This window comes from Equus asinus, chromosome 6 (assembly GCF_041296235.1).
Source record: "Equus asinus isolate D_3611 breed Donkey chromosome 6, EquAss-T2T_v2, whole genome shotgun sequence".
Lineage (NCBI taxonomy): Eukaryota > Metazoa > Chordata > Mammalia > Perissodactyla > Equidae > Equus > Equus asinus.
In genome coordinates, this window is record NC_091795.1 from 101442043 (window position 1) to 101468393 (window position 26351).

General features: G+C 51.8%; 1 protein-coding gene across 1 annotated transcript in view; it reads right to left on the minus strand.

Annotated features, from left to right (window-relative positions):
- Positions 1-2607: 2607 nt before the first annotated feature.
- Positions 2608-26351, minus strand: part of TPO (thyroid peroxidase) — a 54310-nt gene continuing 30566 nt past the window's right edge. Inside the window, exons 8-14 of the mRNA XM_044771860.2 lie at positions 22505-22763; positions 21117-21287; positions 17484-17721; positions 15578-15786; positions 13614-13784; positions 4486-4617; positions 2608-2779 (exon numbers count right to left, since the gene is read on the minus strand). Coding sequence (XP_044627795.2) covers positions 2676-2779; positions 4486-4617; positions 13614-13784; positions 15578-15786; positions 17484-17721; positions 21117-21287; positions 22505-22763 — 1284 coding nt within the window. The 3' untranslated portion in view covers positions 2608-2675. The remainder of the gene's footprint in view (positions 2780-4485; positions 4618-13613; positions 13785-15577; positions 15787-17483; positions 17722-21116; positions 21288-22504; positions 22764-26351) is intronic.

Here is a 26351-nt window from a genome sequence, read left to right on the forward strand (position 1 = left end):
CAGGAGGGTTGGGGCAGAGCGACTCCCCAGGCTGGTCCCAGGCCCGCCAACCGCCTCCGGCCTCAGGTTGTTTTCACGAGTTGACGTCCGACTTCCTGCGTCCTTCAGGTGAGCGATACTTTGCAGACCAAAGTGGTGCTCAGCAGTATATTTTCAGGGCTCCAGAGTCTAAAATCAAGTGAAGCAGAGTCCTTCCCTCCCAGATTTCCTTGGAAAGGTCTTCATTTAATTTATGCTGTCAATCTTAAAGAAACAGTGATTTTCCCTGTGGTGGGCCAGAGGCGTGGCATTTTTCATGATGATAAAGTGATAGATGTTTAACAGAGATGTGCACAAATGCAAAATTGCATATGGATACCAAATTACGGCAGTATCAGTTTTTCACAATGTGAATATTTAGGACATATGGTTACAGAATCCAGCTAATTTGAGGTGTTTATTGCTCAGTTGATTTCACGGTTAGCTAAGGGTGTTAACTATTGGCAACGTCCAGGCTTCTAGGACCACGTGATTCTTAACACCTGGAGAATATTTCCTGCCTCCGCCCCACGTGAAGCTACAGACACTGTTTAAGTGTTAAAGTCACCTTCTCCCAAAAACAGTAAGCAGTGGCGCCTTCAAGGGACGTAGGGGTTAACAGTCAACGATTAGTCAAAACCGCAGCCCAGAAGGCGTCATCACACTCCCCACCCCAGTCACCTTTGAGGAGGGGCAGGAGGGCCCAGTGGCCAAGAACACGGCCTTCAGATCAGGCAGACCTTGGGCTTAAGAAACTATTTCACTGCTTATCAGCCTCAGGCAAGTGACAACATCTGAAAATGGATGAAGTACCAGTATTGTGTTAGTTTCTAGGGCTGCAGTAAGCCACGAACTGGGGGGCTGGGTCAATAGAAATCTATGGTCTCCCAGTCCTGGGGCCCAGTCATCTGAGGTCAGGGTGTCGGCGTGGCTGGGTCCTTGCGAGGCTGAGTGAGAATCCGTTCCAGGCCTCTCTCTGGCTTCTGCTGGTTGCCGGCCATCCTCGGCATTCCTTGGCTTGTAGACGCATCGCCCCAATCTCTGCCTTCATGTTCATGTGGAGTCTCCCTGTGTCTGTGTCCAAACATCCCCTTTCATAAGGACACCGGCGTATCAGCTGAGAGCCCACCTACTCCAGCACGACCTCCTCTTAACCAGACACATCTGCAGCAACAACGCTATTTCCAAATACAGTCACATTCCAAGAGACTAGAGGTTAGCACTTCAGCATCTGAATTAGGCGGACACAGTCCAGCTCATGACAAGGGCCCCCCTCATACCATCAAAAGGAAGATTAAACGAGATAGCAACTAAAACTTAGCATCTGACCCATCTCTGCTGGCTCTTCCTGTTAGTTCTTTATTTGAAGGAACAACAGCAGCAGGCAGACGGGAGCCTGCAGGGCTGAGGGTGCGGCCCCAGCAGGCGGAGAAGCGGCACAGAGCGCCCACAGGCGCAGAAGCTTCCCCTCCCATGCTCTCAGAATGAAGAAGGCCGTGACGGGCAAGTGTTGATGAGACGTGGGCACGGCAGCGACCTCACAGTGGTGAGATCCGATCGCTAAGGGTCAGTTTTGAATATTTAACAAAAATTCATTCCTGTAAGATGTGCAAAAACATGGAGGCATTTCTGAATGTGCCAGGAAGCCCCTGGAAAGGACAAGGGTTGCTGAAATGTTGAGCTTATCGCATTACTGGAATATCGCACCAAAAGCAATGGGGAGCAGTGGACACAGCCCGCAATGCTGGTGGCTGTGGTGTGGGCCGTGCCGAGCGTCACAGAGCCAGGGGCTCTGCAGGCCGGCAGAAGCGGGAACGCCCCGGGAGAGGGTCGGGAAGGGGCGCGGCAGCCGGCTCCGGAGAGAAACACTAGGCTCTTCCGGGTAGGCCTGGCGGGCTGAGGAAGGATTAGAGGAGAGGTGAGCATGGCACAGGCATTCTGCAGGTGCTGGTGGTGGGCACGGGCTGCGGCCAGACTAGCGATGCAATGGCTTCTTGTTTTGCTGTTATTTTTATCAGCTATTTTCTATTTAAAATAAACAACTGTGTTAGAAAATTAAGTGACATTCAGAGTCTGAGTCTTAAGAGCTGTGAGTTAAGAATTAGAGAGAGGGGTGGAGATGGAGCTCGTGCAGCCCCCACATCCCTTAGAGGCAGCCCCAGGTTCCCCGCAGAGAATGCTCTCCCAGCCAGAAACGCTCAGATGGGCTTCTGAAGGCCCCGAGGGCAGTGCCATTTTTAATATAAAAGTTCAACTCTCAGGTTCCCAATTTCCACGCAGTCTGCCCTTAAGGGAGGGGATGACTCAGAAATGAGATTTTTGTCCAGGGATGATCTTTTTTCTCTGAGAAACCTTTGTAAGACCCTTGACTCCTAACGAGAGAGACTCAATGCCATCATTTAAGCTTACCAAGAATCACCCTCGCTGCCTCTCCACCCACAGGTGCCCACGCCCCTAAAGTGTGTGATGATCACTCCACGGTCATGATCTAAACGTGACGAGAGGTCCAGAAAGTCCAATGCTTTGTACAAAATGGCTCTGTAGATAGGTGAGTTGGGGTACGGATAACTCACACTGGCTTCAGGAAAATCCCACAGCATCATCACCAGCCTTGTCCACAGGAGAGGAAAAGGCCTTGTGGAGCTGAGGAGCGGGTCTTACCATCTGCAGATGGCCATCCAGGCGAGACCTGCCAGGCAGCCGACGAGCAGGGCACCCAGGGCCAGGGAGACCAAGGACGCCTTCGGGAGCCTTCCAGAGTCTGGAGCAAGAACGGAGCTGGTCAGCAAGCGTGCCGAGCCCAGAGCAGTGGCCAGCGTGCCCTGTCTGACCCCAGCCCACCCTGATCCCAGGTCTGGCTGACCCCCACATGCAACAGACAGCAGGATGCACCAAGCGGCATGCACCTGCATGGACCTGCCTGGACCTGCCTGGACCTGCCTGGAAGCAGCCATGTGTGCAGACATGCCCCCCAGGTGTGAGGGGGGCCTGCAGGGAGCAGGGGAGACCTCGGCCCTTCTCGGGTGACAGGCCTCACTGCTCAGCATCCAGCCTTTGATCAGGAACAGTGAACCTCTCTTCCTCTCGACCCCGGGGAGCACGCTGAGCCCACTGCAGAGACCCTGGGGACCCCAAGAGCACCCAAGGGGGACGGAAAGTGGGTGCAGAGCGAGTGACTGGTGGGCAGATGGCAGGAAGATCACTGTGTGGCATGTGCCTTCACGCCCTCGGCACACTTGCTTTCTGCAGAAGCGAGCAGGAGGGAAGCAGCGGTTGAGGGAAGGAGTAGTCCCCACCGTGTGGAGTCAGAGCCCGTGGGAGCCAGACGGCAGCAGGCTCTCAGCTACCACCCACCGCGCCTTCTCCGACGCGGCTTCAAGTTCCAGCCGCCTGGCTGCCTGCTGCTGCCCACAGTGCTCAAACCGCGCCCGTGAACCCTCCTGGATTTGGATCTGACGCCTGAACCATCCAGCTGCCTGGACTGCGCTCCTCGGAAGCGATCTATGAATACCGAGTTCTTTGAACCCCCCTCCGGCTCTCGTTGCCTTTAGTCAGATACAAGGAACCAGCCCGCACAACGCCCCGGCAGGCACAGCCCTGAGGGAGGGCCGAGGGCAGAGGAGACACACAAGCCTCGTGCCACACGGGGTTCTCCCCGTGCTTCTAGCTGTCTGGGAACATCCTCCTTTGTTTGTCCGAGAAAGGCCCAGTCATCGTTAGTGACGGACGGCAGCGCCTGCGTCCCAGGCACGCCTCCAGCCTCACGTCCTCAGGGTCCTCCCCAGCCCTGGCCTGTGGGGAACCAGCCATGCAGATGTCAAGGGGAAAGCAGGGGCTCCGGGCCGGCCTGCCAGTGAGCGGCTAGGCTGCGACTCCGAAGGAGACCCTGACACCCACCCAGTCCCCTGGGAACTGTTCCTTCCATTGACCCTTACTTCGCCCATTGGCTGTAAATCTCCAGCTGCCTTTGCTATGTTTGGGGTTGAGCTCAGTTCTGTATGGAGGTCTCCCTCCCCTGCTGCAGTAGTGAGGATAAAATGTCTTGCCATTTTAACAAGTATTAGCATCATTTTTCTTCTACAGGATCTAGAAGCCAAGCTACAATTCCCAGATCTACAACTGAGAGGCTGTGTGATCCCGAGCAAGTCATTTAACCTCTCTGTTCTGTATGTGGGGATTAAACGTCATGCTTACCTCCCAGAGGTAATTCCCTGGGGGATGAAGCTGGCTGACAGTTTGGACCAGGGCTGCACTGTTGAGTATTTCACAATAGTCTTGTAGGTTTAGGAATGAACTGGCTGGTCCCCTGCTCCCCCCAGCATCTGAGAGGTAGTGGAGTGGACATGCACGAAACACCAGCCACAGCACAGCTAGAAGGATGACCTTCAGTCGTCCCTGAGGGTGCCGTGTCAGACACGCCGCCTCCCCACCCACCCCCGTCAGGATGCACGAGGAGAGCCATCTCACCAACGCAGGTCCTTCCATCTTCTCCCAGAACATAGGGATCTGTGCACTCGCACTGGAAGCTGCCCTTGGTGTTCTTGCAGCGGGCTGACAGGTGGCAGGGAGGGTCCATCATGTCTTCACACTCGTTGATGTCTGCACACACAGGGCAGAGGTCAGGCCCATCTGAGACAGGGCCTGCATCCCCCACCTCGGCCTCCTGCAGGCCCGAGTGTCGAGGGGTTGGGGCCGTGTGGAGTCCCCAGCCAGCGGGGAAGAGTGACTCGGAGCTGTGGCTGTGTCTGTCTATCGTAGAAGTTACTAGGAGGTGTTCTGTCTATAGCTGACCCTATCAAGGCCTTCCTGGACACAGCGTCCGTCTAAGGTGGCACCGTGCCTTGGGCAGCCACGTGTGCATGCTGTCACAGAGAGCCAGGACATGGGGTCGGGGCAGGAGGAATATGCAACTGTGCTTGACTTTGTTACGACAGCATGAAAATCCAAGTCGCTGCCCCCGAAACACGGCAACCACCCCACAGACGTGAGATGTGAGATGTGGGATGTGGGACAGGAGACGTGGGATGTGGCATGTGGGATGTGGGACGTGGGATGTGGGATATGGGATGTGAGACGTGGGATGTGAGATGTGGGATGTGGGACGTGGGATGTGGGATGTGAAATGTGGGATGGACCTGCAGGGAAGGACCGGCAGGCCCTGCAAAGCAGCTGTGCCTCAGGCTCCCCTGTCCCCCAGCGCAGCCCTTTCCTGGCACAATTCCCTCCGAGCAGCATCTGCTTTCTCTGATCCTCTGCCTCTCCCAGTGCCCTGAGCTCAGACTTAGCCATGTGGAGCTCCCCATGCACACAGACTAGGGGCTTCAAACAACACAGATCTCCCTTCCCAAGGCTTTGGAGGCCACAAGGCCAGGCAGGCCACGCTTGCTCCCCCAAGGACTCTGTGGGAGGACTCTTCCTGGCCTCTCCCAGCCCCCGATGGTGCTGGCGGTCCCTGGTGTCCCCTGGCCTGTGGCTGCATCTCCTCATCCTCTGTCTTCACAGCACCGTCTTCCCTCTGTGTCTCTCCTCTTCTCATAGGGACACCAGTCTGTCTGATTGGGGCCTATCCTGTACCCTCGTTTTAACTTGATTGCACCTGCAAAGGCCCTATTTCCTAAGAAGGTGCATTCTGAGGTGCTGGGGGCTAGGACTCAGCCAGAATCTCTTCACAAAGGAGGGGGAGCTGGCTCAGGCCCACGTGTCCCCAGGTTCCCCCATCAATCTGCAGGAGGGCCGAGGCTCCACCTGCCTGGCCAGGTTTCTCTCAGGTTTCTCTGCTTCCAAGAAGAGCTGCAGATGGGTCCCCAAGCCCTGCCCCAGCTGGCCCTGACATTGGCACAGATGTTCCTGTCCCCTGAGCACATCGTGCTGACTGCCCGTCTCATTCTCTGCAACAGACACGGAAGCATTTACTGTAGTCATTTATTACCTGACCTCCTGGCAATAACCACAGCAGAAAGCCGCAGACAGAGCTTTTTGTCCATTTTGAACTCACGGCTTTAAAGCCCTGGAAAGCAATTCATCACAATTCATTTGCTAGTTTTCCCATTCCATCAGATTTTTGTGTGGATGGATTTTAGTGGATGTGCAGGGTTGAGAAGAGAGGAGTGAATCTCATTTGACTGCAGGTATTAAACATCCAGCTGAGCCAGAGACCTTCCTTCCTGCAACCACAGATACATTGACACGCGATCCGGGTGAAGACCTTCAGCTGGATCATATGGTAGTTCTAGTCGTAATTTTTTTTTTGGTGAGGAAGATTCTTCTCGAGCTAACATCGGTGCCAATATTCCTCCAATTTATATGTGGGTCGCTACCACAACGTGGCTGACGAGTGGTGTACGTCCATGCCTGGGATCTGAACCCTGGAACCTGGACCACAGAAGTGGTTCACACCTGACTTAACCACTACGCCATGGGGCTGGCCTTAGTCTTCATTTTTTGAGGAATCTCCATACGGTTTTCCATAGTGGCTGCACCAATTTTCACTCCCACCAGGAGTGTATGGGGCATCCCTTTTCTCCACATCGTCTCCAACATTTATTATTTCTTGTCTTGTTAATTACAGCCATTCTGACAGGTGTGAGGTGATATCTCACTATAGTTTTGATTTACATTTCCCTAATCATTAGTGACGTTGAACATCTTTTCGTGTGCCTGTTGGCCATCTGTACATCTTCTTTGAAGAAATCTCGGTTCAGATCTTTTACCCATTTTTTAATTGGGTTGTTACTTTTTTGTTGCTGAGATGTATGAGTTCCTTATACATTTTGGATATTAACCCCTTATCTGATGTACGGTTTGCAAATATCTTCTCCCAATTGTTAGGTTGTCTTTTCGTTCTTTTGATGGTTTCCTTTGCTGTGCAGCAGCTTTTTAGTTTGACGTAGTCCCATTTGTTCATTTTTCCTATTGTTTCCCTTGCCTGGTCAGACATGGTACTTGAAAATATGCAGCTAAGACTGATGTCAAAGAGCATGTTGCCTATGTTTTCTTCTAGAAGTTTCATGGTTTCAGGTCTTACATTCAAGTCTTTAATCCATTTTGAGTTTATTTTTGTGATTGGTGTAAGATAAGGGTCTACTTTCATTCTTTTGCATGTGACTGTCCCGTTTTCCCAACACCATTTATTGAGGAGACTCTCCTTCCACCGTATGCTCTTGGCTCCCTTGTCGAAAATTAGCTATCCATAGATGTGTGGGTTTATTTCTGGGATAGTCAGGGTCTTTTGTTGTTCCATATAAATTTTAGGGTTCTTTGTTCTATTTATGTGGAAAATGTTGTTGGAATTTTGATGGGGATTGCATTGAATCTGTAGATTGCTTTAGGAAGTATCAACATTTTAACTATGTTAATTCTTCCAATCCAAGAGCATGGAATCTCTTTCCGTTTCTTTGTGTCTTCTTCGATTCCTTTCAACAATGTTTTATAGTTTTCAGTGCACAGATCTTTCACCTCTTTGGTTAAGTTTATTCCTAGGTATTTTATTCTTTTTGTTGCAATTGTAAACGGGATTGTATCTTAATTTATCTTTCTGCTACTTTGTTGCTGGTATATGGAAATGCAATTGATTTTTGTATGTTGATTTTGCATCCTACAACTTTACCTTATTAATTTATCATTTCTAAAAGTTTTTGGTAAGTTCTCTGGGTTTTCTATATATAAAATCATGTCATCTTCAAACAGTGACAGTTTCACTTCTTCCTTTCCAATTTGGATCACTTTTATTTCTTTTTCTTGCCTGATTGCTCTGGCTAGGACTTCCAATACTATGTTAATTAAGAGCGGTGAAAGTGGGCATCCTTGTCTGGTTCCTGTTCTTAGAGGGATGGCTTTCAGTTTTTCTCCATTGAGAATATTATCTGAGGGTTTATCATATATGGCCTTTATTATGTTGAGATACTTTCCTTCTATACCCATTTTATTGAGAGCTTTTATCATAAATGGATGCTGTGTCTTGTCAAATGCTTTCTCTGCATCTATTGAGATGATAATGTGATTTTTATTCTTGATTTCCTTAATGTGGTCTATCACATTGATTTATTTGTGGATGCTGAACCATCTCTGCATCCCTGGAATAAATCCCACTTGATCATGCTGTATGATCTTTTTAATGTATTATTGTATTCAATTTGCTAGTCTTTTGTTGAGGCTTTTTTGGTTTTTGTCTTTGTGAGGAAGATTGGCCCTGAGCTAACATCTGTTGCCAATCTTCCTCTTTTTGTCTGAGGAAGATTGTCTCTGAGCTAACATCTGTGCCAATCTTCCTCTGTTTTGTATGTAAGATGCTGCCACAGATTGGCTTGAGGAGCAGTGTGTAGGTCTGCACCTGTGATCTGAACCTGTGAATGCTGGGCCACTGGAACAGAATGTGCAAACTTAACCACTACTCCACCAGGCCAGCCCCTTTTGTTGAGGATTTTTGCATTGATGTTCATCAGTGATACTGGCCTATAATTTTCTTTTTTTCTGTTGTCCTTGTCCGGTTTTGGCATCAGGCTAAAGTTGGCTTCATAGAATGAGTTTGGAAGCTTTCCCTCCTCTTCAATTTTTTGGAAAAGCTTGAGAAGGATAGGTATTAAGTCTTTGAATGTTTGGTAGAATTCACCAGGGAAGCCATTTGGCGCTGAACTTTTATTTTTGGGGAGGTTTTTTATTACTGTTTTGATATCCTTACTGGTGATTGGTCTACTCAGATTCTCTACTTCTTGATTCAGTGTTGGAAGGTTGTATGATTCTAATTATTTATCCATTTTTTCTAGATTATCCAATTTGTTGGCATGTAGCTTTTTGTAGTAATCTCTTATACTCTTATCTACTTTTTTATTTCTCTTTGTTTCTTTGTTGACCCAATCATTGTTCAGTAGCATTTTGTTTAATCTCCACAGATTGGTGGCTTTTCCAATTTTCTTCCTGTAGTTGATTTCTAGTTTCATACCGTTGTGGTCAGAAAAGATGGTTGGTGTTATTTTAATCTTCTTAAATTTTGTTCTGTGGCCTAATATGTGATCAATCCTGGAGAATGTTCCATGTGCATTTGAAAAGAATGTGTATTCTGTGGTTTTTGGATAGAATGTTATGTATATATCTACTAAGTCCATCTGATCTAATGTGTCATTTAAGGTCAATGTTCCCTTATTGGTTTTCTGTTTCGATGATCTATCCATTGGTATAAGTGGAGTCTTAAAATCCCCTACTATTATGGTGTTACTGTCTATTTCTCCTTTTATGTCTGTTAATGAATAGCTTTATATGTTTAGGTGCTCCTATGTTGAATGCATAGATATTTACAAGTGTTATATCCTCTTGTTGGATTGTTCTCTTTATCATTATGTAGTGCCCTTCTTTGTCACTCGTTACATTTTTTGTTTTAAAGTCTATTTTGTCTGATATAAGTAATGCTACCCCAGCTTTCTTTTCTTTGCCACTTGCATAGAGTATCTTTTACCATCATTTTACTTTCAGTTTCTGAGCGTCTTTAGGTCTGAAGTGTGTCTCTTGTATGCAGCATATATGTGGGTCCTTTTTTTGATCTAGTCAGCCACCCTGTGCCTTTTGACTGGAGCATTTAGTTCACTGACACTTAAAGTAGCTATTGATAAGTAGGTACTTATTGCCATTTTGTTACTTTTTTCCTGGGTGTTTTATTATTATTATTATTAAGATTATGATAGATTACAACCTTGTGAGATTTCAGTTGTACATTATTGTTAGTCATGTTGTGGGTGCACCACTTCACCCTTTGTGCCCTCCCCCCACCCCCCCCCCCCACTTCCTGGGTGTTTTTGTGGTTCTTCTCTGTTCCTTTCTTCTTCTCTTGCTCTCTTCCCTTGTGATTTGATGGCTTTCTTTAGTATTATGTTTGGGTTTCTTTCTCTTAATTATTTGTGTATTTATTATAGGTTTCTTATTTGTGATTACCATATGTAATCATATGTATACAACAGACTATATTGAGTTGATGGTCTCTTAAGTTTGACCTCTTGCTAAAAGCTCTACTCTTTTACTCCTCTCCTCTCACATTTTATTTATTTATCTGTGAGGAAGACTAGCCCTGAGCTAACATCTGTTGCCAATCCTCCTCTTTTTGCTGAGGAAGATTGTCACTGAGCTAACATCTGTGCTCATCTTCCTCTATTTTATGTGGGATGCTGCCAGAGCATGGCTTGATGAGTGATGCTAGGTCTGTGCCCGGGATCCGAATCTGTGAACCCTGAGCTGCCAAAGTGGAAAGTGCAAACTTACTTAACCACTATGCCACTGGGCCAGCCCCTCACATTTTATGTTTTTGATATCATATCTGACCTTCATGAAAACACATAAATAGCTTACAAGTAAATAGGTTCCACTGCTTTTGAAAAAATCTGCATGGGCCTGGCCCAGTGGCACAGCGGTTAAGTTCACACGTTCTGCTTCAGCAGCCCAGGGTTTGCTGGTTCAGATCCCGGGTGTGGACATGGCACCGCTTGGCAAGCCATGCTGTGGGTAGGCATTCCACATATAAAGTAGAGGAAGGTGGGCACAGATGTTAGCTCAGGGCCAGTCTTCCTCAGCAAAAAGAGGAGGATTGGTGGCAGATGTTAGCTCAGGGCTAATCTTCCTCAAAAAAAAATCTTCATGGATTCTCCTCATGCACATTACTCTGGAACTTGAATTTTTACTTAGTGATATATTTTGGACAGTATTCCAAGTCAACGGACACACTGCTAATTTATGCAGCATAAGAGTTCCTGACGTGGGCCTACCCCAGTCTTGACCATCTGCTTTTGACTTCCTCTGTTAACAGCATTGGACATTAAACATGTGCGTGTCATTCTTACCATGCACTTAACCGATTTAAGTTGACAAGCAGTCAGGTAGACCTCGCCACCACCCTCAGTTCACATTTGAAGTCATGGAGGCGCGTGGAAGCTAAGGGTTGGGGAGATGGAAGAAGGAGCCACTGAGATGGCCCAAGTAAGGAGGCACTGAGGTGGGAACTGGTTGTTGCAAGACAGAATCGAGTGGATGGATGGCTTGTGAAAGGACTTCAGGAACAGCAGGACTTTGGTGTCATTCTTAGCATTGTCGAGAGGAGGCAGGGACTCCCTCTCATGTTAAGGAGACAATTCGGGCTGGAAGTAGGAGCACATTCACTGAGCACCGCCAGGCAAGCACACTCGGGGGCTGGGATATGTGGGTCCCTCTGTCACTCGCCTGTTTCTAAGCTTTTGCTCCTCTTTTATTTGTGCCTCACAGATCCCTATGAATAGAACTTTAGGGTCATAAACACCTAAAACAAATAGCCAAAATTAACATATAAGATGTCCAGGTATTTAGGCAAAAAGGATGTAAGGCACGCATGTGATGTTACACCACGTGAGGTCTTCCTAGACCCCGAGCATGCAGCACGCCAGACCCTGACATAACGTCACATCTTCCTTGACTGTACTGACAACCGGAAAACCAGGAATCTGGGTAAAGTGAGCATTTCAGTTTTGCGCAGACACTAAGCCAAAACCGCACTAAAAACTCCGGGGTTTGTTGTACTTTTTGCTCCTGAAGGATGAGCTGCAGAACCCAATTATCGGGAGTAATCAAAGAGGTAGTTAACGGGAATAACAAACGCGTGCAGCTGTCACCGTGGTTCAGAATGGCGGGTTCCTATGGCGAGAAGTGTTTGGAAGATGAGTCTGGGCGCTCTGGGAGGAACGCCCTCGCCTGTAGCTCTCCTCGGCGTCATCTCGATTCTCTGGGTTGCTCTCCTTGTCCATCACTTGTGACCAAAACCTAAAGAGATGTGGGGGTACGCCTGCCTCAGCTCCCTGGCCCTCAAACTGCGGATGCAAATCTGAGGGTGGGAGATTGCGTTAGCAGCTTAAAAAAGGTTTTCCAGTCCAGGCTAGCGTTTTTTGGCAATAAATTCCCTCACACCCAGCAGGCTTCTGATCTGCTTCCAACCAGCTCCGTGTGCCGTCAGCTGTCCTCAAGTCATCTCCCAGATGTTGCTCTCAAGCCAGCTTTGCTTTTTTGCTTCCTGATCCTTTCTCTCTCCACAAAGGCAGCGAGCTGGCCCTTGCTGAGGCTGTGGCTCTTGATCTGACAGCAGACACAGGGGTCTTGGTGCTGACAGCCTTGCAGTCTTTTCTTCCTCTCTTTAGGGTCTAGGAGCAGCTGGCACAGCAACCTCTCCAGCACAAAACATTCTGGGTTTTCAAAATTGAAATGGAAATTTCTGTTGCTATGGTAAATATGCATAATGTAAATTTATCCTCTTACCCATTTTTAACTGTACATTTCAGTGGCATTAAGTACATTCATTATTGCCACCAATTGGTCTCCAGAAATTTTTCATCTGTTCGTCTCTCTCTTCTCTAATGCTTGCCAAATGTGGCAGGTAGCAAGTAGCCCACACGAGGCTCCGTGCCTGATGCCACCTCCTCTCTGAGGAGCACAGTCTTGGTGGGCAATCCGTCTGTCTCCAAATGTCTGCTGGAGAGTTTGAGCATCGTCATGTAGCACGAGTGCTCATGCTCCCAGCTGCCCACAGAGCTGACGTCACACATTTAGGTTTCATCGTGGGCATTTCTGAGTGAGTCATGTACCACGAACTGCTCTAACGCGTCCCCAAGCTGCAGGGGACTGTGCATAGAGGTTCCTTCTGTTTCACAGCACAGTCCCGGGGAACGTCCCGCTCTGCTGGCGCGATTCTGGGGCTCAGGCCCTTCCCTTGCAGCTCTGCTCCCAGCACCTGTTCCCCGCCTCCAATCAGCAAAAGGGAGAGTCAGTGGCTCAGGCAGCTTCTCACAACGCGGCCGAAGGAGGCCACCCAACTTCTGCTCTCGTGCTCCCTGCTAGAAGGCACAGAGGCCCACCCCTGGATGCCAGGAAGGTGGGAAGGGGCCCGGCCCTGGGGAGGCCGAGGACATGGGCCTGGAAAGGAGCTGCCACGGGGGTGGTTCCTGTTCAATGATTCTTCCAGTAGAAACATTTCTGTGTTGTTTCACTGGGGAAACTGGCTCTACCAGCTCTCTGCGACAACCTCCTCTGTGAGTTGCTAACTTCCTTTCCTTCTCTTCCCTGCCTCTGTCACCCTGCTGGGCACGTTCGATGTGACTGTCTTGGTGCCTCATTATGTAGAAAGATGTCCACTTGGGAACACAGTTGACTAAGGAGAGAATACTTGTTTCCAGGCCAAAACAGTTCCTGGGAAAATAGTTCTGCTGAGAGGTACCTTTTGGTGAATGACATTTATTCTTTTTCTTTTTTTAAAGATTTTATTTTTTTCCTTTTTCTCCCCAAAGCCCCCCAGTACATAGTTGTATATTCTTTGTTGTGGGTCCTTCTAGTCGTGGCATGTGGGACGCTGCCTCAGCGTGGTTTGATGAGCAGTGCCATGTCCACGCCCAGGATTCGAACCAATGAAACACTGGGCCGCCTGCAGTGGAGCTCCCCAACTTAACCACTCGGCCACGGGGCCAGCCCTAGTGACATTTATTCTTAATTGAAAAATGCAGATGGCATGAGGGGAGAGATATACAACAATAATAAATGTAAAAATCTGTAGTAAAAAAGGAAAAACGCGGATTTGGGGGTAAAGTTGTTAAATGACCAACCTTTACACACAGGGGGCTGGAAATCCCATCCTTGCGGGGTGCAAGTGATCTGCTCTTGGCCTTGAAGCTCAAATCCGTGGCGACAGGAAAACACCAGCACACGTTTCCCAGACTCCTCGCAGAGCACGAAGTCCCCGTTCTCCACTCCCTCTGGGGAGCCACACGTGCTGTCTGCACAGGGCGGAAGGCAGACACAGTCAGACGCGTGCGCTCTTCATCCACCCACTGTGAGGATGGCACCCACCCCTCCTGGGCCTCACCAGGATTTCGCCTCAGCACGTGCCGTTCTCTTCAGCGCACGGACAAAGCACGCTGCCCCTCAGCGTGACCCCTCCACCCACGCCGAGGAGCTGCCGGCCTCCAGCAAAGCCACCTGTCTCGGATTCCCTCTTATTCGCTCGTAAATCAACTCTGATCAGGCTCCACTCCAATGTGACTGCTTCTGCTAAGGTCGTGCACGGCTCCTGCGTGGCTGAAGGCAACGCTCAGCTTCCGGCCCCTCTGACTCAGACCACCAGCAGCACTTTACAGAGCTGATCACGCCCCCGTGCAGCCGCTCTGCAGCCGGCTGCCCTAGAAACCCCTCCTGTCTCTCAGCGAGCTCCTCCTCAGCGTCTTCATCTCCGGCCCTCCAGCCTGAGCGAGTCTCTGGACTGTCTGAGGGCTTCTGCTTTCCAGATGCACTCACTGCTGTGCATCCTCCTTCTTTTGGCTTTAGATACAATTTCTGCAGATGGTGTATACAGATAAGTCCCAAATTCTTACCCTCTTCCTTGATTTCCACTCTTCCAAACCCAACTGACTTCCGCTCACCTCTGCTTAAACATCTAGCAGGCGGCTCAAACTTCACGGGTCCACAACGGAGCTGCCAACCTCCTGCCACAGTGGCTGTCTGTCTTCAGAATAGTTCTGCCCTCGGGGCCTTCTGACAACTTGCATTGCTATCCCCCGGGGTCCAGGTCACCTTCTTCCCTTCCCGGGAAGACGCAGCAGCCTCTCCAAGGCTCTTCCTGCGTTTGTTCTGCTCCCCCACCCACCTGCATCCCTAACGGGTAGGTGGCGGGGTCCCCATAAAGGTGGGTCGGACGTGTCTCCTCCACGTAAACTGGAAAAGTGCCCGTCACACGGGACGTAGCTGTTAGTCAACGTGAAGCTGCTGTTTGGAGCAGCTGCTGCGCACACAGCGCTGACGTCACACGTGACCACAGAGGACAGGTGAGTCATCCGTGCCGAGTACAGCTGAGGCTGGAGAGGCACCTTGACCTCTCCCGTGTGAAGGTGTGTGTAGTATGAAAAGCAAAGTCAGGAGATCATGTTAAGTCTCGGCTCTGTCACTGATTCGAAGACTAGTTTGCTGCATGTGACATTAACGTGGAAATCTCTGCTTTGCTAAACTAAATCCCGAATAACCTTCGGGTTCCTGGTGAGTCTTAAGTCTTCCCAGAGCCCCCTTCCCACAGCCACATGTTGGCCAATCTGTTGATGTTGAAAACATGTTACCGAGTCCACTGCTTCTGGACCCGTGGTGATTCTGCCCTCCCGCCAGGGGACAGCAGGCGATTCTGCATTTATTTTTGGTTGTCACAAGTCAGCAGGTGCTACTGGAGTCTAGCGGGGAGTGGCCAGGGCTGCTGCTACATCCTATGGGCACAGGACGGATCTCACAACTGAGCGTGAGCGCCCCAGATGCCACGGTGCGAGGCTGAGGCTGTGATGGAATCGTTTGCTTGGCACCCACACAGCCACACAGGCCAGTGTCTTTCTGCAGAGAGGGCCCGGCTGGGGACTCTGTCAGACTGCCAGCTCCTTCCTCCGTGGAGGAGGGTGCATCCACGGGACGTGAGCAGTCCCCGAGGCAGAGGGCACAGTGCTGTCTTCTCCAACGGTGCTCATTCAAAGCAGCCCCTTGAGAGGTCACCCTTCCCGTGACGAAGTCCCCACGCTTCAGCATTATTTAAAGTTACCTTGAGGAAGGGCCTCCCTCCACACGGCCAGGTCCATGCCCGGGATGTCCTCGCACGACTCGAAGTCCTGGGGGAATGTCCCGACTTGGAAGGCTTCGGCGGGCACGCGGGTGAGGCCAGTGTTGTCACAGATGACCCGAGACAGGGAGTGGCGCGCCAGCTCGCGCCTCTGAGCCTCGGTGAACACGTGGCTGTTCTCCCACCAGAACCTGCACAGAGGAGACAGCGGTGCGTGTGGGCATAGCACGGCCACGCACCCACCAAGCCCTGTCCTGCGGTCGCTTTGCACCAACGCGGTGCAGGGTGAGGCTTCGGGGGTGGGGGGGCGCGGGGTGGTGCCAGCGTGGACGGGCAGCGGCTGGCTGAAGGCCCAGCGCCAGTGGGAGCGGCTCCACAGACCATTCCTTTATTATGCATCAACCGTCCTGCTGCGTTGGTTTTCCCTGGGGAGGACTACTGTTTTTCACAAGCGAATGATGACAGCAAAGTCCAGCTTTCGTGGAAGTGCTGCTGTCTGCACTGAAGGCCCTGTGCCTGGTGAGGCCCTGTGCCTGGTCTTTTCCTCCAGGCCGTGGCCACTGGGGAAACTGAGACACTAAGAAATAGTCGTCCCTGTCTCTCAAAATACTAAACTCATTGCCAAAGCCCGGGTAGCTCCTGGCCTGAATGCCACAGAGCATTCCTGTCTCTCTATCACATAACTCCTCTCTCCCCTGCACAGGAGCACTTTCCTCCCCTGCGAGAAAGAGGCCTCGTCACGGGCCAGTCAGCTTGTCAGTCTCTGTCCTGGGCAGACCCTCAGCTATGAGCAATCAGGCTGACAAACGCCCGCGTCCCTCCAGGGGCCTGTCCGCAGTGTCTGCAGGCGCCCTCCCAGCTGAGCCCATGGTGGTGGTGATGCTCACAGAGGAGACGCCAAGCAAAATGCCACCTTCTCAGTCAGTGGTTTCCTCGTCCCGGAAAACCTCACGCCACTCACGTTTGGTAAAGATACAGTTCCAAGAGAGATGGCTTCGAGTCCTTTCTCCTCAGGTATCTTTAACTACGTGAAAAGCCGCGTCTCAGAAACTGATGGTTAAAGTTGTAAGAGAGGAAGGACAGGAAGCTTAGGGTGTGGTTAATGAAAGGATGTGAATATTCTTGAAAAACACCTGACCCAGGCACATGATTACAAAGAAAGAGAGAACTGGAGGTGTAACGATATTAAAGGAGGAAAAGAAGGCATAGTCCCGTTGCTGTCTCCTTTGTCCCCAGATGCCTGTTTCATCACCGGCTGCAGCTCGTGGAGCCCAGAGCCACACACAGGAGCAGGCGCTTTTCCGACTCGCTCTGCTGTGCAAGGTTCAAAGCTCTAGGTTCACATTGACAAGGGAGCAAAGTGTGTACACGCGAGTGAGCTGGACCCTCCGCTGTCTGCTGCAAAGGAAGCTCCACTGGGGCCGGAGGTCTGGGGCTGGAAAGGGGAGGGCGGCGTGCATGCGTGCAAATCAAAGCGCCTGCGGCACTCCGCACGCTCCAGCGCCTTTGTCTCAGCCGATCAGTCAGGCTCCGCTGCCCAGTCTCGGCAGATGGGGTCAGAGGATTCCAGAGGTGGATGGAGTTTGGGGGCCACACAATTTCCTCTTCACATGATGCCTGCTTGTCTGTGTGAGTAGATGACACGGACAAACCAATGATGGCTCCCACATTAAGTGCCCAGAACGTGCTCTGTGCTTTGAATTTATTTCCTTTTGTGTCAATCCAGTTTTATGGCTGAGAAAACTGTGAGAGAAATAACCTGCCCAGGGCCACAGCGTACCAAGCCATGGAGCCAAGACTGGAAGCCAGGTCTGGCTGGGCCCAGGTGAACCCTGCAGAACGCCGCCTTCTGCGTAGCCCACGGGAGCAACCCATTACAGACACCTACCGGTCACCATCCCGCAGGGCCTTCATTTGCTTTCCAATGATGCATGCAAACAGGGGGCCTGTTCGAGCCTTTGGGAGGAAGTTTTCGGCTAAGCCGCCCAGCCAGACGTCAATGTTGTCGGGGTGCTTGTACAAGTCCATTATCCTGTCGGCAATACTCCTGTTGGCAATGGCAGTGTTCAGGTCGGCCCGGGTCTCCAGCCGGGGCAAGCCGCAGAATTCTCTCCACTCGTTGTAACCTGCAGAGGGAAGAGAGGCCACAGACAGGCTTCCTTGCACAGGGGTCAGATTTTCATGCCGTCTCCCTCATTATGGACCTGTGGTCCATTGAAAGTTGTGGCTGCAGCCATGGAGTCCTGCCCATAACGTCAGCCACAGAGAAAGCCACTCTATTACGCTGTGCCCCGCAGAGTTCAACACTTGAGAACATCTCAGCAGGGGCTTCAGGGTCTTATTGGAGCATCTGTTCATAAGCAAGCTGGGAAGAGCAGCAATGCCGAATGCAAGACCCCGAGCGGATTCACATCCTTACCCCACATCCTCAATTCCTGTCTCGACAGAGCAGCTGAGACAGGTCCTCACCTGTCACTTAGAGTTTATCTTCTTAACGACAGTGAGAGCTCAGAGAGGACACTAGCAGCACACTTGTTCATGCTCTTGCCCACACACAGGAGAGGGTCACACGTCGGCATCTTTATCTGTCCAACCAGCTGTACCCTGTATTGAGGATCTCTCCCTGTCTCCTGCTGCTTCAGGGTGCTCTCAGCATCTGGTCCCTGATGAACTCCGGCTTCTTCTGTCCCTCCTCCTCCCTTCCCCTCTGACCCTGCAGTGCCCACTGCCCCAGAGTGGAGGCTCCTGTCTCCGGCCGGGCTGAGCCACTGCCATCCCCTGAGGTGCTCTCTCCTCGTCTTGTGCCCTTTTAGACCCACCCAGCTCCTTACGCCTACGCCCTCATCCCACTGATCTTCCCTTAGGGTCACCTCCTCAGAGGCTTCCTCCCTCCTCAAGGTGAGGTGACATGAACTTCGTCCCTAGCACCAGTCCTGAGTCTAACCAGAACGCTTGTCAAGGTTCTGTGTTGTTTTCTCTTCACTTATCCACCCGCCATCTGTGCTCCTTTCATGAGACCCTGTCTTGGTTTATTCCCAGTGCCTCTTGCATAGTAGATGCTCAGCAAAAGGCCACATGCACACGGCACACAAAGAAATGCATCTATGACTGGACCGGACCGGTTCTCTCAGGGATGCTGAGGCATCCACGGGACAGAGACCTGGGGGCTCGTGCTGAGGCTTCTGTTCAGACGAAATAGGAGAAATTATCACATATTTTCCAGTTAGAGTCAGAGGGGAATGTAAATGATAAAGAGACTTGCTGAGCCAAGGGAGGGAAACCTTCCAGGTACAGAGAACAACTTGGAACAACAGAAATTAGATGAAAGAAGAGAGGAACTGAAGAAAGAAAACACTGGTGAGGATTAAAACCTGAGCTTTTAAAAAACTGCGGTCAAATGCGTTGGGTCATGTTTTAAAATGGCAGGACCCACGACTTAACTTCATGAGGGGCAAGTGTGTGCGTGCGTTTTGCGCATGCATTGGAGCATGGCCAGCCTGGTTGGTACCCCAGCCGAGCGCTGCTGCGTCTGGTGTAGGTTACCCAGAGCTCCCCCAGAAGATGCCGTGCTGCAGTTCAACACCTGCCACGTGTGCACGGGATCTTATGACTTGTGATTCTGTTTCCACATGGGCCACCCCAGGCCTCTGTCAAAGACACCGGGGAGGCCCACTGCCTCCCTCTTAGAGGTGCTTTTATCTTGACACTCTTGGCACCGCCACTGGTATTTCTTCTTCATCACAGAGCCTATGATGTCGTCTATTTTAGGCCCAACCACCACAAACATATCCTCCAAATTTCCCATGATCCAGTAACTGATAGCTTGGAAGCACCAGGTTTGATTCAACACGTATTCCCAGTGCCTGCCACAGGGCTTGCGGAACATAGCAGTGATTTCACTGAATATCTGCTAAAAGAATGCATTTATCTGCAGGATAGTCAAAACCCAAAATATTAAGTGAACCAAAGTTCTAAAGTTAGGAAGGGATGTTTCTGTGGTAATATAGACTATCTTTATTTAAGTGGTAAAAGGTAAAAAAAAATCTTTCCACACCTGGGGGAGATTGGCACTTTAAGTTTTATATAGGAAAAAAGGAATTAGAAAGATACTTCCCTTTCCTTTTGCTTTAAGAGAAACCTATTTACTTCCTTCTCCAACTCCAGAGGGAAAACCTGCAGTGTCTGGGAGTGTGGTAGATATCAGGGAACAGGGCTGGAGCACACAGGACCCCAGAGTGAGGAAGGTAAGAATATAAATTTCAGATGTCCCTGTCTACACGAGACAGAGGAGGGCAAGGGATGGAAAAAACGTCTTTTGGGGAATGTAAGTTGGATATTTTATGAGTAAAGTAAAACAAAAGAAGACCCCCTATTATGGTGGAGCTCATCATCACATCATGATAATGAGCATTACTCAGTAAGCTTACTGTCTAATTTAGCCTCAGATCTAACTAATCAGGTCTGATTAAGTGTCCATTATGTCTGTGGCCTTCATGTTGTGTCCAAATCCCACCCCCCCCCCTTGCTAAAACTGATAATTGGGGCAATACCTGAACCCTTTATGCTTCAATCTCCTTAATTTTCTTAAGTGATCACAATTCAGCCTCCTAGGGCTTTGGGGGGATATAAATAGCTAATATGTATAAAAGGTTTAGAGCAGGCCCTTAGAGCAGGTTTGGGAGGACCTGAACAGAGAGGGACTTGCTCCTGGCAACAGGTCTCTGAAGAGTCACCAACACACATCTAAGCACCCAAGCCAGCAGGAAGAGACATCTGTGGCGTGGTCCCCATCCTGGAGGAGCTCACAGGGCACGCAGGGAGAGCAGATCTGTGCACAGAAACCGTGTGGCAAGTAGCTTAGGCCTCGGACAGGTAGGTCAACCAGACAGCTGAACCACAGGAGCCCAAAGAGGGAAGGCCATGGCGGGCAGGGGGGTCAGGGGTTGCCTCAGAGAAGAACAAAATGGTGGCAGAGGTCAGGGGTCCAAGTAGGCATGAACAACGTGGGGATGGGGAAAACACAGGAGCAGCTGCCTGGCCCAAGGATAGGGTCACGCCAGTGGCCAGGAGATTGGACCAGCTGGTTAGAGACAGCCTGAAGGCCGCAGAATGATGTCTGCTGGCCTGAGGACAGTATGAGAGGGAGAGACAGGGAGCAGAGCGGGCATTCCGACCTCCCCATGAGTGCTGTGCTGCAAAGGCCTGCCCCAGGGAGCCAGAAGAAACTCGCCCTTATCTGCCCAGGAGACTCAGCCTCCCTCTTCTGGGATGTGCTCTTTCTAAACGCCTCGGCTCCTACCCTGCCGGGAGCCTCCGGGCCCTCTGCATGCTTCTGTTGTCTAAGGACAGCTGAAGGGCCTCTTCAGTCCCACAAACTAGAGCAGGTCTTTAAAAGCCCAGTTCTTAGAAGTTGTAATAGATTTGCAGGCTCGTTTTACTTCAGATCAGCCTCTCAAAGAACAGGGCCCACAGCAGACGCGGGAGGCGATCATTGGAAAGGGGCCCTGGCACGGCAGCAGACCTGGCAGGCCATGGTCCCGGCCCCTCTGCAGGTTGAGGGACGCCAGATCCAGGGTGCCCGAGTTCGCCAGCACGAAGAGCCTCTCGGTCAGCTCCTGGTTCATCAGCTGGTCCTGCACCTGCAGCTTGGCTGGTCTCGCGAGAAGGCCCCTCACGACGGGGTCCAAGCCACCTGCAAAACACCACGGGAGAGGGAACGAGATTTCTCTGAGGAGTTCTGGAGAAACAGAATTGCAGCTCGGACCATAAACTATGCTGGCTCCTGACAAATGCCTGTCTTCAGTTCAGAAGTTCACCTGTGTGATTCCAGAGTTTTCCAAGCGCTCTTAGGCTGAGCCCTGTGGGTGGGTGAGCACCCGCCTGGATGCCCCCGAGGACCAACCCTATGGTGTGTGGAGATCGGGCCTCTGTGTCAAAGGGACCCAGAGACGGACCCCGTCAGTTCCTGAAGTTCTGTGTTTTGTTTTTTAGCAGCAGAAATGTCACGGTCAAAGGAAGAATTTGCTGAATTCTAATCTACAACAGGCACAGGCAGACGTGGCCTGGCCGAGGGAGCAGTCAGCGTGCCCAGGGACTCCACTCCTGCCACCTCCAAAAGCCCAGCCCTGCCCATAAGATCCCATATGGAAAGGAGACCCCCTGCTCCCTGCCACCCCCACTCACAGGGAGTCTGCGTCTTTTCTCGGCTCTGTTCCGTCTCATGGTGCCCCAACGGCACAGCCCAGAGACTGCGATGTGCTGGGCCCTGGGGCGGCCTGGGCACCATCCATGCCGGGTCTCTGGGGACCCTGGCTGACCCCTGGCCTCTCTCCCACAAGCTCTGCGTGAAGCGGTGTGGGAGCAATTGCATGTGCAGTGGCTCCTCCCACTGTCCCCCTGCCCGCACGTCCGCCTGCAGCCAGCCTACCTTCTGAGGCAGCTTAGAAGCTTCAGGACGGACCAGAGACAGCACTGAGGGGAGTGGAAATAACCCTTCCGAACACGTCACCTGGGAATCCATGTGGCTTTTCCAAACGCTTCCCCAGGAAACCCAGCCGTTAACTCTAGCCCTGCATGGCTGCACACGACATGCACGGTTAGAACAAACAGAATGTTCCGTGATGAAAACAGCACCAACACAGCGTGCAGGTGCAAAGGCGGTCTCCGCCGGAGTACTTTGAACTAAGGGCTGGAGGGGGAACTGCACCTGGACAGCTTCTCCCAGGAAATCTGAAGAACCTCAGGAACCTGAGAGAAGGCGTCTTTGAGGAACGGCTTAGCCCTTTAAAGAGCTGTGAATACACCTATTTTCTCTGTAAACACGGACGGCTGGGCAGCGCTCACCCACCCCCAGGGGAAGGGCAGAGCGCTGGGGCCGGGCAGGGCGGGAGGAAAGCCGGCCGGGCGCACCTTCCCGGAGGAGCCGCCAGGGCCTGAAGAAGGCGTCATGCAGCGGCAGCCTGGGCAGCGCCGGGTGCTCCTGGAAGCGCGCGTCCAGCCGCCGCACCAGCGGGTGGACCGTAGCGTGGCCGAAGCGGAAGGCGGCCGTGGAGAACACGTTGGACACCGTGGGGTCCACAGCGGGGTCGTAGCCCTCGTAGGGGCCTACGAGCCGCCCGAAGGCCTCGGGGCCCAGGATTCGGGGCACATAGTCCCGCATGGTGATGATCTGCGGAGAGAGGAGACAGGCAGGCTGCTGAGCAAAGGGGTCCCAGACTCAGCTACAGCCAGGGCGACAGGAAGAAGGCACTTCCCCCTGCATCTCTGGGGGTTCAAGGCCGTCCCAGGAGGGGTGTGGCATCCAGGAAAGGGAACAGGTGAGCTGGTGAGCAGGTACAGCAGCACAACCATTCCTGATAAAGCCCTCGCAGGCCTCCGCATGTATGGGGCTGGACAGGGCATGTCAGAGACGCCCCCAAATGCCCGCCGGGGCAGCCCAGAGCAGGACAGCGCAGACAAACTTGGGGGACCCAGAGCACTAACGCGGGGGCTGCCACCTGCTGTCTCCTTTCAGAAACATGTAAACCTTCTCAACCAAACCATCTCCTCCCTTGATTCCGCTCCATCTGAGACATTCCGGTGACACCTGAACCTGAAGCGAAAGTCAGAAATCTAGTCGCTTTGGGGAATCCTGGCCCCAGAGCTCAGGATTTAGACCTACATGAGCTCTGATCCTCTAACCCTGCTTCTTAGCTGTGTGACTCCGGGAGGGTCGTTCACCCTTTTTTGAGCCTGTGTCCTTGTCTGGAAAAGGCTCTTTCATAGAGTTTTTGTGAGAATAAAAGAGATGCGTTCTCCTGTATGTTGGACAGGTTATGCAGCGTCACATACAGATAGAACATGCAGTCAACGTGCATATTATACAGCAGATCATGCAGGTCCGACGCTCCTGCCCCCCAGGTTTAAGGGAAATAATACACAACCTAAAGGTTACAGAACAATCTGATGGCTCCCATAGGTTACGATTAAAGCAGGGACTCAGACCCCTGTCTCGTTCCTTCTTGTTCCTTTCTGCATTGTCTCCATCAACCACTCGTTGGTCCTTTGGCGGAGCCACAGACACAGGCGGTAAAGGGCATTGGGGGTTTCGGCAGGCACTGAACTTGCGCCATGGGTCTTACAGGTGAGTCTAAATTCCCAGTTTTTGTCCCACCCTGTGAAGACGCATTGCATCGTCTGACCTGAGAGGACAGACACCGTACAGGGAATGCGGATCACGTCATCTGTGATCAGATGGTGAAGCGAGAAAGGCTCGGCACCCCTTGCAGATCTGACCAGCTCTCGCGAACACAGTTTCTGGCCCCAAATTAAAGGCCTTAAACTGAGCTTCTCAGAAAGGGCATTTTTTTATGGATCTTCAGGAGGTGCATTAACAGGCTAATTCAGGGCTGAATTCCAGGATGATGATGGGCTGCTGGTGGCCCAGGTGGCTCCTTGCAGGGAGGACCCAGGGGGCGGGCACGAAGGGGGCCTCGGGCCCTGGCATGGAATGACCCTCTGCAGGGAATCGAGAGCGAGCAGCTCCTCTGTGTCAGCAATAACACGTGATTCCAGAGCTTTCACCAGGATTAGGTCAAAGGAGCACGCAGACGAAGGACCGTGCCGACGGTAAATGATGGTGCCTTGTGATTTCTAGGTCACTCGTGGTCCCAGGAGAATTACGTACAAGGGTCTGCTTTCAGGTTTAACAGTATTTCTTTCAGCTCTGAAAATCAGTCAAGTTGTTTTGGTATTTAAAGAGATTATTTTGGTGAATAAATTGCATTTAATGAGGTATAAACCAATAGGATTCTAGGATTCTATCCTTGAATAGAAGGGCCTTATATTTGGCTTATGGGTTTAAGAAGGTAAGCTGTTAACCTTCTCAGAATGTTTAAAAGAGAACAAACAGCATTCGTGTACTTGTAGCAATATATTGCTTCCAAACGATGATGCGTTTTCTGAATGCAGGATTTGTTACTTCACGGGAGTAACAAACTCGGGGCTGGGCAGCGAGTTCTGGCCTGTGGCTTGCTGTCCCAGCTGAAGGGTGGCTGGGGTCCCACCACACTGCCCTGCATGTGTTTGCCTCCGAGAGCTAGACGGACAGGGAATGGAAGACTCCGCCTGGCATTTCTAAGCTGGCGCATCTGCCCCAAGCTGTTCAGGGGTCAGTGAGAAGCACCCACACCCCCATGATCATTCAGAGAGCGGTCATGACTCTGTCATGCAGCCTCAGACGCTGTTTACACCAGCAGCGTTTGGGGCCACACACGTGTCGGGGGCTGTCAGGAAGGGTGAGTGTGGTCCTTCCCACTCACACCACGGCAGCAGCTCCCTCTGCTGACCTTCTCTGGCTTCTCCCTACAGCAAAGGCGAAGGGCCGCCCCCTTCTCCCCCAGGGACAGGAGACTTCAGATTCAGGTCAACTGTTTCAATGGCACCTCTTCCCTTCTCCTTGACCTGCGTTTGACCTGGGGTCCCAGAGGGCGGCAGCGGGATCCTGAGGGCACCTGCTGATACAGGCTGAGGTGGCTCCTCTCCTCCCAAAGCAGCTGCTCCTACAGAGCACGACCCGGCGGTTCCCGGATCCCAGGTAGCCTTAGTGTGTGACCTTGCCCGACATCCCCTCTTTGCTGCTTTCTCGGGGTTTGGTCTGAGATGCAGCTGTGAGCGATGGTGCTCGAATGCCCGCAGTGCTCCCCAGGGCAGGGCAGCAGTGCCCTTTGTTCTGATTGACGGGGCCTTAAACGTTCGACTCACGAGCAGCTCTTGGGAATTTCCACAGCAATTCTTCTGAAAACCCCTCCGCTGTTTCCGTGCTTGGTCACAGGAGGCTGGAACACCATCATCAAGTCCCTGTGTCTCCTGCCTCGTCTTCCTGGGTGTGTGGGGATGTTTCCTTCCTCTCCTGGCGCCTCTTGGATCTCCATCTCCTGAGGGCGACCTCCGTCTGGCTTGTCCATCCTCGTCCAGACCTTCTGGTTCCCTGCCGGTTCTCGCGGAGACCATGGGCTTGGGCATCTGGACCTCTGCTCGCCTTCGTGGCCAGCACGGAGGAAGGATGGCAAGGAGTGGGGATGGAGGGAGGACCAGGAGCAGAGGCCTGCACCGCAGTCATTGTGAATGGGTATTTGGGAAGCACTGACTCAGCCAAATGTGCCCCTCACTCGGAACCTCTCTTCTCAGCAGGGCTAGCCTGCTCCCTGCAGAAAAGTCAGTCACATTCTCTCCAAAGTGCCTGGGTAGTCTGGTATAACCAGTGCAGGGTTGGCTCCCCAGAGATGGGCATTCTCCAGCATGTACTGAGGGCTGTTCAGCGGGTTGACTGCTCCCGGTGAGCTGGGGGTCCAGGTTTGCTGTGTCCTGCAGGCAACCCTGGAGTGGGAACCACCTGGACATGGTCTGCCTGGAGGCAGGGCCTGGCTGCCCAGAAAGGTGGGCCCGGGGGTTGGAGCCACCCCAGCTCACGTCTGGATAGAGGCATCTTGACCTTGTCCACGGACATCCAGGGCGCCAGGGGCCAGGGAGGCAAAAGCTCCTACCGAAGGATATCCTTTCTCGAATCTTCCCGGCCCCGGGAAAGGAGCCCATTGTCCATCTTTATCTTCTCTCTCTCTCTTTGGGAAGAGTAACTGACCTCAAGACAGGCTCGTCAGGTGCAGCCAAGACCCATAGCTGAGCTCAGCTGACAGTCCTCCCCTCCCTGAGGACCCGCCCTCCTCCTTCAGACAGGCCTCCACAGGGAGGTCTGCCCCTCTGGGTCTGGCCTGGCCTC